Genomic DNA, 15,385 nt, shown 5'->3' with positions numbered 1-15,385 from the left:
TTATTAGGTTTTCTCTGGGTAGGCAGGTGCAGATACAAATTAGTTAAAATTGTGAAGAATTTTCTTCAGCGAAGGTCTCTCTTGAGGTAAGTCACTTCAGATAAAGAAAGGGTCCCTGGATACTTTTAACAGGGTAACCTCAAATGGAACGAACAAAAACTGTGCGGTACGTGTTCTGCACTAGATTAGAGTCGTTCTCCTAGCCGACCGGTTTCTGTGGTGCAAATAAGTGGGCCACATTCATCAGGGCTTGTACATGACATCTGGGTGTGTGCCTTTTGTCAGTCTCATAAAGCAGCAATGTCTGCATATCTTGACGTCCTCTCCCTGTCGGGGTAACATGAGGGAGGGAGGAGAGAGAGAGGGAAAGCAGCTGTAAATATCACATGCTGTCATTTCGAACTATTAGAAGACACTGCACTGGTGTGTCAGGAGGGGAAAAAAACAGGCTTACCCGCTCCGTGTGATCTGGTGGCTTAATCATGAACAGTGAGACGGCCCGATACCTGGGGGCCAAAGGACAATAATTAATGTCTTACTTGATACCTGAGTATTTCAGATTGGAAAGGTGACAGTACAAAGCGTTACTAATTATTTTAACCAAATTGAGTAAATCTTCTGTCTAACGCGACACGCGCTCGGCGTTGTCGCTACACGTTTAGCAAACATTTATCCAGGACATCCCGGGTGATCACTAGGGCCCGCGTGTCTGACAAAAGGGGGAGGGGGAGTGGCTAAACCAGGTAGGCTACAGGGGGCTTACCTCTGAGCAGAGTTCAGTCCGTATTACGAGCCGCGCGCGAGAGGGCTACATCTGCGCGGGCCGTGTTAGTACGCTATTTATGTTGCCATGGGGTAGCGCGTGGTCACGTGATCACGCGTGCCTGACTCTGGCATGGCCGTCCCATAGAGAGGAGGCGGCGGCCATCGTCAGGTCAGGCCCCGCAAGCCGCAAGTCCCCTGGAACTCAACATCAAGTGTTATGAGTGGAATGAATCCCCAATTTCCCATCATTGTTATCGATGCTAGTGCCTATATGTATCATCCTAGGCAGCCATTCACACATACAGCACTTATCACGAACACAATCAGGAACGCCAAGTCAGAGTGCATCAGAATCAAAAAACCTCCCCGCAACAGTCGGTCAGAATGAATGTTAACCAACTGGCAGTTTGGTTCATAAAGTAGCCAAGGTTTGTCAGCTGGTTGCTTCGTTCAATCCGTCTTTGTCTGTCTTGAGCCGGAATATCCAAAGTTGTTCACGTTTGAACAGTAGGTTCTGTAGGTTCCCACCTCCTGTCGGGAACCACCTCCATCAACATAGGGTGGCACTACCCGTGGATCCAGAAAACCCTGACGAATTGCAATAGTAGCAACGTGATTTACATGATCACATGCCCATGCGGCAAACGCTACATAGGCATGACAACACGTCCTATAAAAACACGCCTTGCAGAACATAGATCTTGCATCCGCACTAAGAAGATCACGGCACCCATGGTAGAACACATCCTAGCTGCTAAACACACCCCGGCAGATTTCACATGGACAATAATTGAAAAATTGCCCATCCCGACAAGAGGTGGGAACCTACAGAACGTACTGTTCAAACGTGAACAACTTTGGATATTCCGGCTCAAGACAGACAAAGACGGATTGAACGAAGCAACCAGCTGGCAAACCTTGGCTACTTTATGAACCAAACTGCCAGTAACATTCATTCTGACCGACTGTTGCGGGGAGGTTTTTTGATTCTGATGCACTCTGACTTGGCGTTCCTGATTGTGTTCGTGATAAGTGCTGTATGTGTGAATGGCTGCCTAGGATGATACATATAGGCACTAGCATCGATAACAATGATGGGAAATTGGGATTCATTCCACTCATAACACTTGATGTTGAGTTCCTGGGGACCCGCGGCTTGCGGGGCCTGACGATGGCCGCCGCCTCCTCTCTATGGGACGGCCATGCCAGAGTCAGGCACGCGTGATCACGTGACCACGCGCTACCCCATGGCAACATAAATAGCGTACTAACACGCGCAGATGTAGCCCTCTCGCGCGCGGCTCGTAATACGGACTGAACTCTGCTCAGAGGTAAGCCCCCTGTAGCCTACCTGGTTTAGCCACTCCCCCTCCCCCTTTTGTCAGACACGCGGGCCCTAGTGATCACCCGGGATGTCCTGGATAAATGTTTGCTAAACGTGTAGCGACAACGCCGAGCGCGTGTCGCGTTAGACAGAAGATTTACTCAATTTGGTTAAAATAATTAGTAACGCTTTGTACTGTCACCTTTCCGATCTTTCCGATCTGAAATACTCAGGTATCAAGTAAGACATTAATTATTGTCCTTTGGCCCCCAGGTATCGGGCCGTCTCACCGTTCATGATTAAGCCACCAGATCACACGGAGCGGGTAAGCCTGTTTTTTTCCCCTCCTGACACACCAGTGCAGTGTCTTCTAATAGTTCGAAATGACAGCATGTGATATTTACAGCTGCTTTCCCTCTCTCTCTCCTCCCTCCCTCTTGTTACCCCGACAGGGAGAGGACGTCAAGATATGCAGACATTGATGCTTTATGAGACTGACAAAAGGCACACACCCAGATGTCATGTACAAGCCCTGATGAATGTGGCCCACTTATTTGCACCACAGAAACCGGTCGGCTAGGAGAACGACTCTAATCTAGTGCAGAACACGTACCGCACAGTTTTTGTTCGTTCCATTTGAGGTTACCCTGTTAAAAGTATCCAGGGACCCTTTCTTTATCTGAAGTGACCTACCTCAAGAGAGACCTTCGCTGAAGAAAATTCTTCACAATTTTAACTAATTTGTATCTGCACCTGCCTACCCAGAGAAAACCTAATAAAATTAATGTTTATCTTCATTTGGGGGGCAGCTAACACATGCCAAAGCCAAGGTGATAGAGCATGTGTCTTTTAGCACACCATAAGTGCAAAAAGAGACTATTCGGAAAGCGCAATTAGGCATATTGGCCTTTCTTTGAAAAACTCTCTACAAATCGATATAACTGTGCACTTACTCAGAGCCATGCTGCCCCTATCCTCTCTCTTGCACTTCTCGTTGTTGCACTTGCAGCATCTGAATGACACAAGGCTTAGTAGGATCGCTTGTCTTGTTCTGCCTATATCTTCCCTCCCTTGTTTTGTGGCGCCTAGAAACACTTGTGTACAGGCTTGTTATAAATGCCATATCATATCATTGCCCTGGTACTACCCGTGAATCTCTCAGAACTGAGAAGGCCATCCACTTTGATCAATCGGGAGAAGCATGCCCCCATGTTGCAGGATTTGCACCATGTCCCATGCAGAGCAGGCATTCCATGCATCTTCTGTGTATCTGTGAAGCGCTGTCTCCTCTCCGTTCCTGGATCTTGTGCTAAGGGTCGCTTTACTTAGGCAATATGCCCCGAGATGCGGGTCATTACAGCATAAGTTAATGCCTCCCCGGCCCATAGTTACAGGCCTGAACGTAGCGAGAGCCATAACGAAGTCCCCAGGGGCCTTACCTATGCGGTAATGGCCCACAGTCAAGGGGCATATTGCCATTAGTACCCTGGCCCGTAACACCAGGGTATAATGTTTTTTTTCCCGGCTGCGAGACGTGTTGCGTTTCGCAGCCGGAATAAAAGTAAAACAAGTATAAGAAATTGCCGCCGCGGGCAGAAATACATAGTCGGTTTTCTCTTTCCACTGCGGCCATAGTAAACAAAGAAAATGGCCGCTATGGAAGGGGAGACAACTGCGCGTAGTCCCTTCTCCCTTTCCATGACGGCCATTCAAGTGCATTAAAAAAAAAAAACAAATAGAAAAAATGGCCACCATTGAACAGGGAGAAGGGACTACGTGGGACGCGCAGGGACATAATCGGGTTTACCGTGAGGTAAGGCTTGCAAATGCACCAATCAGTGCGTTTGTTTCCTTGAAAATAACCTGTGCCGGGTATAATTATGTTTCCTACATGCTGCTCTAACCTTGCCTTTTTCAACTTGTGTACATTCATTGGGAATATTGTGATGTAGTGTCTGTTGCGAAAGCACACTTTACAACGTTAAACATTTAACAAGTACATGTTGATTTATAATCTCAAAGTGTGTTGTCGGTTAACCACAAGGTTAATGAATTGAGACTTTGTTTAGGAGCAGATAGTCCAAAAACAACAACATGTTTTGACCCAAGGTTTTTTGGTAAGCTGCTTTTATTGTGATGTGCCTGTTATTTCTTGTGTGTTGCATGAGTGTGCCCTGTCATGTAGTTTGGGAATGAAAATATACTACAGTAAATGTTCCCGAAAAAAAACCTGCCATTTCAAATCGAAAATGTACACAAAAAAGAATTTGTCGACAATGTTTGAGGAATGTTGCTTGGAATTCGCCAGCGCTAGTTGTCTTCTGGGAAAGGTGGCGCGCTGCGTCATTTGTTGAGGCTCTACCTATCCAGGAAAGATCTGTCTGTGTACTACTGGCCGTGGGTGGAGCTACTGGCAATGCCAACTACAAATGGTTCCGAAGGGTGGCCATGCCAATAACCCACCTTCTCCAGCATTGGATCTTTCATGGATTCACATGCTTAGAATATTCCCCGTCATCAGACTGGGACCCCTCGGTACACATATATAGCCTTTTCCTATAGGAAAACTTTCGACACTTTTGTGTCCTATCTATGTCCTTTTAGGACCTGCCTACGCATGCTCCGTAGGCCGTCCCAGTATAAGAGGCCCGCCCCCGCGGTTCCCCTTCAGATTTCAACCGTCTCCAAAGTAGTGGGATCTCCTCGCGTTGTCTTACTATTTTGTACAAGGTTGCGTTACTGGAATTTGAGTACAGAAAATGTCCTCCGTGTCAGGAAAAGCGCTGTTCCGCCCATGCGCGACGTGCGGCTTGAAAAAAGTTTACGAGGGGGACGGACATATGGATTGTATATATTGCCTCCACCCTCATCATTCGGCGGATAACTGCGACATATGCAAAGGGTTTTCTCAAAAAACCCTCAAGGACCGCAGTCGACGACTGGTGGCATGGCTGAATGAGGGAGCGGGGGCATACCCCCCTTTGGAGGTAGGCTCCACACAATCGGCAAAAACATCACGCCGCGCTACCTCGTCGGAACCACAGGCGAAGAAATCTCGACCGACGGAAAAAGAGTCGTCTGGAAGCCACTCAACTAGAGACTCCTCGTCAAAGAAATCATCTTCATCAAAGGAAGGAAAATCCTCGTCGGGCGATCATCATAGATCGACCACGAGTCGAGAGTCGAGTAAAAGCAAGCAAAGTGTGGAAAAGGCGGGACCGCCAAAACCACCTGCTAAGTCACCGTCGTCGACGGCGGCCCAGTCATCGGCCTCCACCCTGCCACTTACGCAGGTGGCATCCACCGTCCCACCAACGACGACGTCGACGATGGCCTCGTCGACGGGTGTTCTACAGGAGGCCTGGAGGCCTGAAGTTTTTGATCCGACCCCCCCGGATACTTTACTACAAGAACAGGCTGTGTTGCTGTCCTCGGAGGACGAGAATGAGAGAATAGCTGGCCCAGCAGACCTAGGACTACGAGTGGCTGAAAAGCCGTCGACGAGGGGATCCGTTATACCGGTATCTGCCCCTCTTCTCAATCCTCAATCTGTTTTGTCGTTGGAAATTCTGTCCACGCTTCAATCGTTGTTACAGTCGTTGGACCAGAGACTACCTCAGGCAAACCTGCCGCAGTCACCCGTCGACGAGCCGGGCCCGTCCCGTCAACCGACGCACCTACGCACGAGGAAGGTGAGCTGCCAGATTCGGAGTCTGACAGGGGAGCCATGTCCGATATCTCATCATCCCCCTCCAGGGATCCGACCTGGGAGTCAGAGGTGGAGTTGGAAACCCCTAGAAGCCCAGCTCACCCGTCCCCTCCGGACAACATTGCGTCATTCCATTCTATGATGGAGAAGGCATGCAAAGAATTTGGTTTGTCCCAGGAAGAACAGAAAAAGGACTGTTTTTTGTTCGACCACATGGGTAAGAGAAGGAGGTCTGTGTTCTCGATACCAATACTAGACCATGTATGGAAGGAGGGGTTGCAGACAATGCGTCACCCGTTTTCAGAGCCAGCAGTGAAAGGGCGCCTGGAAAAAAAGTTTAAGGCTCCAGAGTCTACCCCCAAGTGTTTATCCTCCCAACCAACGCCAGACTCGGTGGTGTCGGCGGCAGCAGCGAGGAAGGTGAAGGCCCAGCACAAGTGCACGACTCCTCCGGAGAACGAAGCGAGACGCCAAGATGCCTTTGGCAAAAAAGTGCTATCCGTGGGAGCGACCACAGTAAAGGCCGCAAACTCTCTGGCAATTGTTGCCAGATACGATAGGGAGATGTGGCACAGGCTAGCTCCGTTGCTTGATCATCTTCCGGAAGAGCATAGGAAGGTAGCGATGTTACTCGTCCGAGAAGGTGAGGAAGCCTCAAATCACGCAATAAACATCGCGGTGGACCTCGCTGAGTCAGGCTTCAAGCAAGTCAATAATGGGGTCGTGTTACGTCGACAGTCATGGCTTAAGTGTACCTACTTCAGGCCAGAAGTACAATACAAAGTTTTAGATATGCCCTTTGAGGGAGACCTTCTTTTCGGCGAGAAGGTGGACGAAGCCCTAAAGGGAATGAAAGAGGACTCGGACAAGGCACGTTCATTGGGTGCCCTCCAGAGTGGCAGAAACTACAAGACTTTTCGTCCCTTTAGAGGGGCTTCAGGTAATTCAAGATTCTCTGCATCTGGAGACAGATCCTTTGGCAGATCAGCTTACCCCTCCCAGGTATACAGACGTGCCTCCCAGGTATACAGACGTGCCTCCCAAACGGCAAACCGTCGCCGGAACTTCCAGACTTCCAGAAAAAGACCATCATATCCGTCATCGTCGAGGGACAAGCAAAATAAAGATCAGCAGTGACATACAACACACCGTTCTGGGGGGAAGAGTTTCAGCATATGTCGACGAATGGGAAAGAATAACGACGGATCAATGGGTGCTGGATACTATAAGAAACGGACACTCTCTACAATTCAAACACAGCTCTCCGCAAATTCCACCTGCGTTCACCGCTCATTCCCATCTGAAGATACTGCAACAAGAGGTAACACTCATGTTAGCAAAGGGCGTGATAGAATTAGTCCCAACATCACAGAGAGGTCAAGGAGTCTACTCAAGATATTTCGTCGTAAAAAAGCCGAACGGCAAATGGCGTCCCATTCTAGACTTACGCGATCTCAACAAATCTTTGAAGAGCCTAAAATTCAAGATGCTCACTCTACAGGAAGTGATCCGCGCAGTTCAAGAGGGGGATTTTCTAGCGTCCCTGGATTTACAGGACGCGTATTTCCATATTCCAATGTGTCGGAAACACAGGAAATTCCTAAGATTTGTAATAGGGCGGACTCACTACCAATTCACGGTTCTTCCTTTTGGGCTCAAGACCTCCCCCAGAACGTTCACGAAATGCCTGGCTCCAGTAGCGGCCTGGCTAAGGAAGCAAGGCCACCACGTATACCCATACCTCGACGACTGGCTGGTAAGGGGATCCTCCCCAGCGTCGACCAACACAAGTTTACAAGCCACCATGCAGCTTCTACAACAGCTGGGATTCGCCATAAACTTCGAAAAATCCTCTCTGCAGCCATCGAGATCGCTGGTATTCCTGGGGGCACAGTTCGAGACCCAGTTAGGGCTAGTGAAACCTTCTCTCGACAGAACCTCAAGACTCAATCAACAAGCATGCCGACTACGGCGAAACACCAAGATCTCAGTGAGAAAATACGTTTCGGTCCTAGGGGCCATGGCATCCTGCATCCATCTGGTGGAAAACTGTCGCCTATTCATGAGGCCAGTCCAGGAATTCCTCGCGGACCGATGGACGCAGGCTCAAGGATCGTGGACAGACAAGATAACCATCGACGACGAAAAGCTGCTTCGGACCCTTCAGTGGTGGCATAGTTTCCACAATCTGAACAACGACGTACCCCTACAGGAGCCGGAGTTTCAGCGAACCATAGTCACGGATGCGTCCCTAACCGGATGGGGAGCTCACATGGGTGCTCTCCAAACGCAGGGTCGCTGGTCTCCAACGGAGTCACTCCTACACATAAACGTGTTAGAACTCAGAGCAGTTCGATGGGCCTTGAAGGCATTCCTACCACACATCAAGGGCTCGCGAGTACTAATACTGACCGACAATACAACGGCCATGTTTTATCTGAGGAAACAAGGAGGGACGCGATCAAGAACTCTTTCTATAGAAGCCCAGAAAACATGGCATTGGGCATTAAAGCACGAAATTTCCATCGTGGCTCATCACCTTCCAGGAGTGAGGAACTCCCAAGCAGACTCCCTCAGCAGAAGCATGGCCCAAATACACGAGTGGGAAATGGACACAGTTCACCTGATGAAAGTGTTCCATAAATGGGGTCACCCCCCTCTGGACGCCTTCGCGACCAAAGACAACAAGAAATGCGAGCAATTCGCAAGCAGATGGCCCCAAGAGGGTTCCATGGGGGAGGCATTCTCCTTCCCATGGACGGACATGTTCCTTTATGCTTTTCCCCCGTTCCCCCTCATACAGAGGACAATTCAGTGGATACGCAGATACAATTGCCGGGTAATTCTAGTGGCACCACACTGGCCGAGGCAACCGTGGTTCTTCGACCTGCTTCACCTGTCGCTGGAACATCCCATAGCGTTTCCGAGAGTCCCGAACCTACTATCTCGGGACAAAGGCACGGTGTGGCATCACGACCCGGACAGTCTCAACCTTACAGCCTGGCTCCTGACTTTTCGGAGTTCGGTGCTTTAAACGTTGCGGAGGATTGCCAAGAAATTCTGCAGGCGGCACGAGCCCCTTCTACAAATAAATCTTACTCCTATAAGTGGCGGAGGTTCTGTGAATGGTGTCGAGGACAACAAGGCCTACAACCGTTGTTGGTGACGCCGGAACAAGTTCTACCTTACCTGCTCCTCTTGGCGGAGAGGGGGTTATCCTTCACATCGATAAAGGTGCACCTGGCGGCCATCTCAAGGTTCATGAGGAAGAGGCAGTCGTCTCCTCTATTTAGCGACAGACTTGTGAAACACTTCATGAGGGGTTTATTTCGAATTTTTCCCCCGGTAAAACGTTTCCCCCCAACTTGGAGTCTCAACACAGTGTTGGCAGGCTTAATGAAACCGCCTTTTGAGCCTATGGCCACGTCCGACATAAAATTCATATCGTGGAAGTTGGCATTCTTGATTGCTATCACATCAGCTAGGAGAATCTCGGAACTGCAAGCGCTGGTCGTAGACCCGCCATACCTAAGATTCTTTAAGGACAAAGTGGTCCTGGCAACTAATCCTACGTTCGTCCCAAAAGTTCCGACAGTGTATCACAAACACTCGTCCATTGTTCTCCCTACTTTCTTCGCGACACCATCATCGACAGCAGAAAAAGCTCTTCATACCCTGGACGTTAAGAGGGCTCTGAAATTTTACCTACTTCGTGCACAGGAACTCAGGTCTACTCGACAACTGTTCATCGCATATGGTCCGTCGACGAGAGGAAAAGCAATCTCTAAACAGGGATTGGCTTGATGGGTCTCATCAACGATTGCATTTTGCCACTGCAAGGACATCCTAGAGCCCATTCTACAAGATCAATGTCCTCCTCAGCAGCTTTATGGGCAGGAATTCCGCTGACGGACATATGCCAGGCTGCGGCATGGTCAGTGCCCCACACGTTTACCCGCCACTACTGCCTTGCCAGGCAGCATGCGGACGAGGTGCAGATGGGAAGAGCTGTCCTGCGCCATCTGTTTCAGTAAGGTAAGCTCCACGCTGTGGAGAATCTGTTTTCTACCTTTTTGATGACAGTATACTTTATGTGGGTAAGGTTATATGAGTTAACTTATTCCTACTGTACATATGCATTGTGTAGTATGGTGAGGGTATATTACATTACGTTCTCACCGCCGTCTCAAGTGTTACTGCTATACAATCTATTCTAAGCATGTGAATCCATGAAAGATCCAATGCTGGAGAAGGGAATAGTTTCTTACCTGTAACTCCATTTCTCCAGCATTGGTATCTTTCATGGATTCACATGCGCCCACCAAACCTCCCCGGAATGCAATGTAGTTGATTGATAAGTTTAACCCTTCCTACTTTGGAGGGGCCGAAATCTGAAGGGGAACCGCGGGGGCGAGCCTCTTATACTGGGACGGCCTACGGAGCATGCGTAGGCGGGTCCTAAAAGGACGTAGATAGGACACAAAAGTGTCGAAAGTTTTCCTATAGGAAAAGGCTATATGTGTACCGAGGGGTCCCAGTCTGACGACGGGGAATATTCTAAGCATGTGAATCCATGAAAGAAACCAATGCTGGAGAAATGGAGTTACAGGCAAGAAACTATTCCCTTCACTCACTCACCCACCCACCCCCTAATAATGCAAGATTGCAGCTTAACGTAAAAACAAAATCACATGTCCTCCACCTAACCCCCTCTTTCTACACAGCAATCTACACCCTCTTTCTACACAGCAATCTACACAACAATCTGAGACTGAGACAAAAAGTATCTTCCTCTTATTTCATTAACATAATAAAATGTCCCCTAACACGGTCCCAAAAACTAGCACAAGCTGTTCACACACGGTCAGTATTTCTTTCCCCCCTAACCCCTCACTGATAGAGCCATACCACACTCCTCCGCACTCCAAACGGATACAGCTATGCCATTCCCCGCCTACGCCCCCTAGCCCCAAATGATACAGCCATGCTGTAACCCCCTCTACGTCCCATGACCCCTCACTGATACCGTCAAACCATACCCCACCTATGCCCCTAACCCCAACTGATAGAGCCATACCATACCCCGCCTATGCCCGCAAACCCCTCAATGATACAGCCATACCATACCCCGCCTATGCCCGCTAACCCCTCACTGATGGAGCCATACCATACTCCTCCTCACCCCTAACGGATACAGCTATACCATTCTCCGCCTATACCCCTTAAGCACCCACTGATACAGCCATACCATAACCCCCTCTACGGTCCATAACCCCTCACTGATAGAGCCATACCATACCCCGCCTACGCCCCCTAACCCTTTACTGATACAGCCATAGCATACCCCACACTACGCTCCCTAACCCCTCACTGATACAGCCATACCATACCCCACACTACGCCCCCAACTCCTCACTGATACAGCCATAGCATACCCCACACTACGCCCCCTAACCCCTCACTGATACAGCCATACCATACCCCACACTACGCCCCCTAACTCCTCACTGATACAGCCATACCATACCCCACACTACGCCCCCTAATCCCTCACTTATACACCCATACGATACCCCGCCTATGCCCCTAATCCTTTACTGATACAGCCATACCATACCCCGCCTATGCCCCTAACCCTTTACTGATACAGCCATACCCTACTCCGCCTACACCCCCTAGCCCCTCACTTATACAGCTGACATACCACGCCTATGCCCCTAACACCTCAGATACAGCCATAGCATACCCCGCCTACACCCTCGAACCCTTCACTGATACAGCCATACAATACCCCTCTCTACGCCCCTAACCCCTCACTGATGCAGCCATACCATACCCCCCTATATGCCCTCTAACCCTTCACTGATACAGCCATACTATACCCTGCCTATGCCCCAACCCCTCACTGATACAGCCATAGCATACATACCCCTCTCTACACCCTTAACCCCTCACTGATGCAGCCATACCATACCCCCCTATATGCCCTCTAACCCTTCACTGATACAGCCATACTATACCCTGCCTATGCCCCTAACCCCTCACTGATACAGCCATAGCATACATACCCCTCTCTACACCCTTAACCCCTCACTGATGCAGCCATACCATACCCCCCTATATGCCCTCTAACCCTTCACTGATACAGCCATACTATGCCCTGCCTATGCCCCTAACCCCTCACTGATACAGCCATAGCATACATACCCCTCTCTACACCCTTAACCCCTCATTGATACAGCCACACCATAACCCGCCTACGCCCCCCTAACCCCTCACTTATACAGCCATACCATACCCCACCTACGCCCCCTAACCCCTCACTGATACAGCCATACCATACCCCGCCTACGCCCCCAACCCCTCACTGATACAGCCATAGCGTACCCCGGCTACGCCCCTTAACCCTTCACTGATACAGCCATAGCATACCCCCCTCTACGCCCCCTAACCCCCCCTGATACGGGCATAGCATACCCCGGCTATGCCCCCTAACCCCCACTGATACAGCCATAGCATACCCCCCTCTACGCCCCCTAATCCCCCACTGATACAGCCATATCATACCCCACCTATGCCCCCTAACCCCTCACTGATACAGCCATAGCATACCCCGCCTACGCCCTCTAACCCCTCACTGATACATCCATATCATACCCCGCCTACGCCCTCTAACCCCTCACTGATACATCCATATCATACCCTGCCGATGCCCCTAACCCCTCACTGATACAACCATATCATACCCTGCCTACGCCCTCTAACCCTTCACTGATAAAGCCATAGCATACCCCCCTCTATGCCCCTAACCCCTCACTGATAAAGCCATAGCATACCCCCCTCTATGCCCCTAACCCCTCACTGATACAGCCATAGCATACCCCCCACTACACCCCGTAACCCCCTCACTTATACAGCCATAGCATACCCCGCCTACACCCCCTAACCCCTCACTTATACAGCCATATCATACCCCGCCTACCTGTCAGGTGATATCTCTCCGCCAGTAGGAAAGATAATTCTAGGTAAAGCAGTAAGGGGACCAAAATCAAACTCCATGCTGCAGGGAACTAAATCACGCTCTCGCCAGACACCAATGTCATTTTGCCCATCCCAGGCACCTAATGCCACAGCCTGCAACCTTGACACGTACAACACACGTCCCTTTAGGCATGGGTCTGCATCCTTAAACTACCAGCTCCTTTGGATTACCGCTCCCATCAGCCCTAGCCAGCATACTCAGTGGTGGGGGTGTGTGGGGGGCGGGGGGGTCATCGGGGCCATGGAACGGCTGCAGAGCAGAAGTTGCAAACCCCTGTTTTAGGGTATGTCTCTTGACTTCGCTTCCATTTCCCTTTGCTGTTCTAACCCTCTCTTTAGCACAGCGGTCTTCAAACTGGGAGGGGGGGGGGCGAAGGATGTCCAGTGGGGCCCCAAACTCTTTAAAAAGGGATTAAGATTACTGTTTTAATATAAAAAAAGGATTACAATGACTGCTTTTAAAGAGCCTGCTCCCTCCTCCCCCGTCCCCAGCATCCCTTGGGCCCCCTAGAGGTGCCCAACCCCTAGGTAGAGGAGGGCCCAGAAACAATATTTTGACTCTGGAGGAGGCGGGCTTGGTTTCAAAGTGTGAATAGCACAGCTCTGGCCCCACATCCCGAGCTGTGCTTATCGTGTGGGATACGTGGAGCTTTTAGGGGCACCCATGGGTGTGGGTGGGGGTGGGATTGGATGCGTGTGTGTGCTCTTGGTTATTTTTTTATAGTCGGGGCGAATAGACTACACATCAGGCATGCGTTCCCACTGCCCCCGTGTGGCAGAGATTAAACATCAGCCCTGAGGGGCGCTGTTCAATGTAGATTTTTGATGCACCAACTAATTCAAATTTTTTCAAGTGACTTTTTGCATGACCACGGTTTTGTGCGAGAAATACAAGAAATAACAAATGTGTGTTTTCTGTAGAACAAACCCACTGCTTTTGTGTGCCAGCGGTGTGGCAATGACGGATTGGTTTGGTTCTGGAGTAACACAGTTTTAACCAAACCTAACAAAGACATTTTTGATTGTGTTTGATCTGGGCTGTTTGCTGTTCCTAATTCACTAACATAAAACTGTATGATATCTATCAAGATGCCTTCAAGCCAATGGCGCTGCTTCACCTGGCACTGGTGAACATCTTGTGCCAGGAGGATACCTCAGGGCAAACGCGCTGGCTTTGGAAGCAGGGCGACGCGGAGTAACGCAGGTTCGATCCCCGGGTCCGCGCTTAGAAACCTCTGGGTATTATAAATAACCAATTAAGCGCGTTATAAATAACCAATTCTATAGCACAACAGAGTGCAGGATGCAATTGACGGGGTGCGTGTAGTAAACATGTGGAATAAAACATGGCTGTAAAGAATATTACTGAGCAAGCAAGGGAGGCAGGGCACAAGCCTACCAGTTCACATTGCGCATTGCAGACTGTGAAATGGCCGATAAAGATCTTCTGTTTGGGGCCCATAGTTTTTCTTTTTTCTTTTTTTTTTGTTGATCTTTTGTGTGAATTTGCCTTTTACACGTCGCTGTTGGGGGTGTACCTGGTCTGATCCTCAAAGCCCTGTCCATGTCAAGGGAAGTAGGTGCTCCTAAGGTGCAAGAAGAGCAAACCGCTGGAAAGGAAATTAACAGCGCTGTTCAAAAGGGAGCAGTCATGTAACAATCAACAGCCGTTGACTGAAAGTGAGGCATGAAAACTGACTGCACTTGGCCTAAAATGTCAGCCTGTCAAATCAACGCGGGCTCCTGATTATTTTATACTCTCTTTCTGTGTTTGAATGCTCACCATAAATTCCTTGTGTAAAGAGAGGGCATTATAACATGATAATGCACAGAGAATACTAAGTGGTGACCAATGTTGGATCCTTCGGATAGACCTTGCAGTGTTTCGCGACACACCTACAAAGCTTTTGATTGGGTCGTTTCTCTCTAAAACAACACCGCCCTCCAGGTGTGATTTCTGATTGGCCGCACACAATTGAGGCGCCTTTGAATCCTCTAATTATGATAATTTGCGTTTGTTCCTAGATCCCAAGTGCCCTGGTGACGTTGACTTACAAGACAGCGACTGGGACATGAAGACGATCACGAGTGCTTTGAAGTTCTACCTCAGGTAGGTTCTCCTTGGTTGTCGCCTGTGAATGCCGATCGAGAGGCACAGGATTGGCCTAGTTTGCTGGAGAAAGAATTGCTTGCTCATTCGATTTGTCCAATTCAAAAGTAAAATATAGTGCATCATCAAGACCTCTTACTAGATCTCATTGTTTCCCAGGGACACCATACCAGAGAGGAAAGCCGTCCAAGAGCCCATTGTCAGCTAATTTGTTTCAATATTTGTTTGTAGTTGAGGGTCCTGTTGGAAAGGAATTTCTCATCATGTATACACGTTTTTGCAGAATGACCTCTCCAGACAGCCAAATGGAATTCTTTTTTTTTTCAATTTTCCTTCTCTGGCACTTTCTGTTTTTCCCATTAAGTTATTTTTTGGTTACTGTCCTCTGTACATATGGATAGGTTGAACTAATGCTGGTGTCAAGCCAAACCTACAC

At 49.3% G+C, this 15,385-nt stretch overlaps 1 protein-coding gene across 1 annotated transcript in view; it reads left to right on the top strand.

Annotated features, from left to right (window-relative positions):
* The window catches only part of OPHN1 (oligophrenin 1), a 733,935-nt gene that overhangs the window by 512,090 nt on the left and 206,460 nt on the right, over nucleotides 1-15,385 (top strand). The window contains exon 15 of the mRNA XM_069612518.1: nucleotides 14,865-14,949. Within this exon, the coding sequence (XP_069468619.1) occupies nucleotides 14,865-14,949 (85 nt within the window). The remainder of the gene's footprint in view (nucleotides 1-14,864; nucleotides 14,950-15,385) is intronic.

Source organism: Ambystoma mexicanum, chromosome 5p (genome assembly GCF_040938575.1).
Source record: "Ambystoma mexicanum isolate Mex_15411 chromosome 5p, UKY_AmexF1_1, whole genome shotgun sequence".
NCBI classification, from domain to species: Eukaryota; Metazoa; Chordata; class Amphibia; order Caudata; family Ambystomatidae; genus Ambystoma; species Ambystoma mexicanum.
Note: the sequence above shows the minus strand (reverse complement) of the source record. Positions and strands in the feature narration are given on the sequence as shown.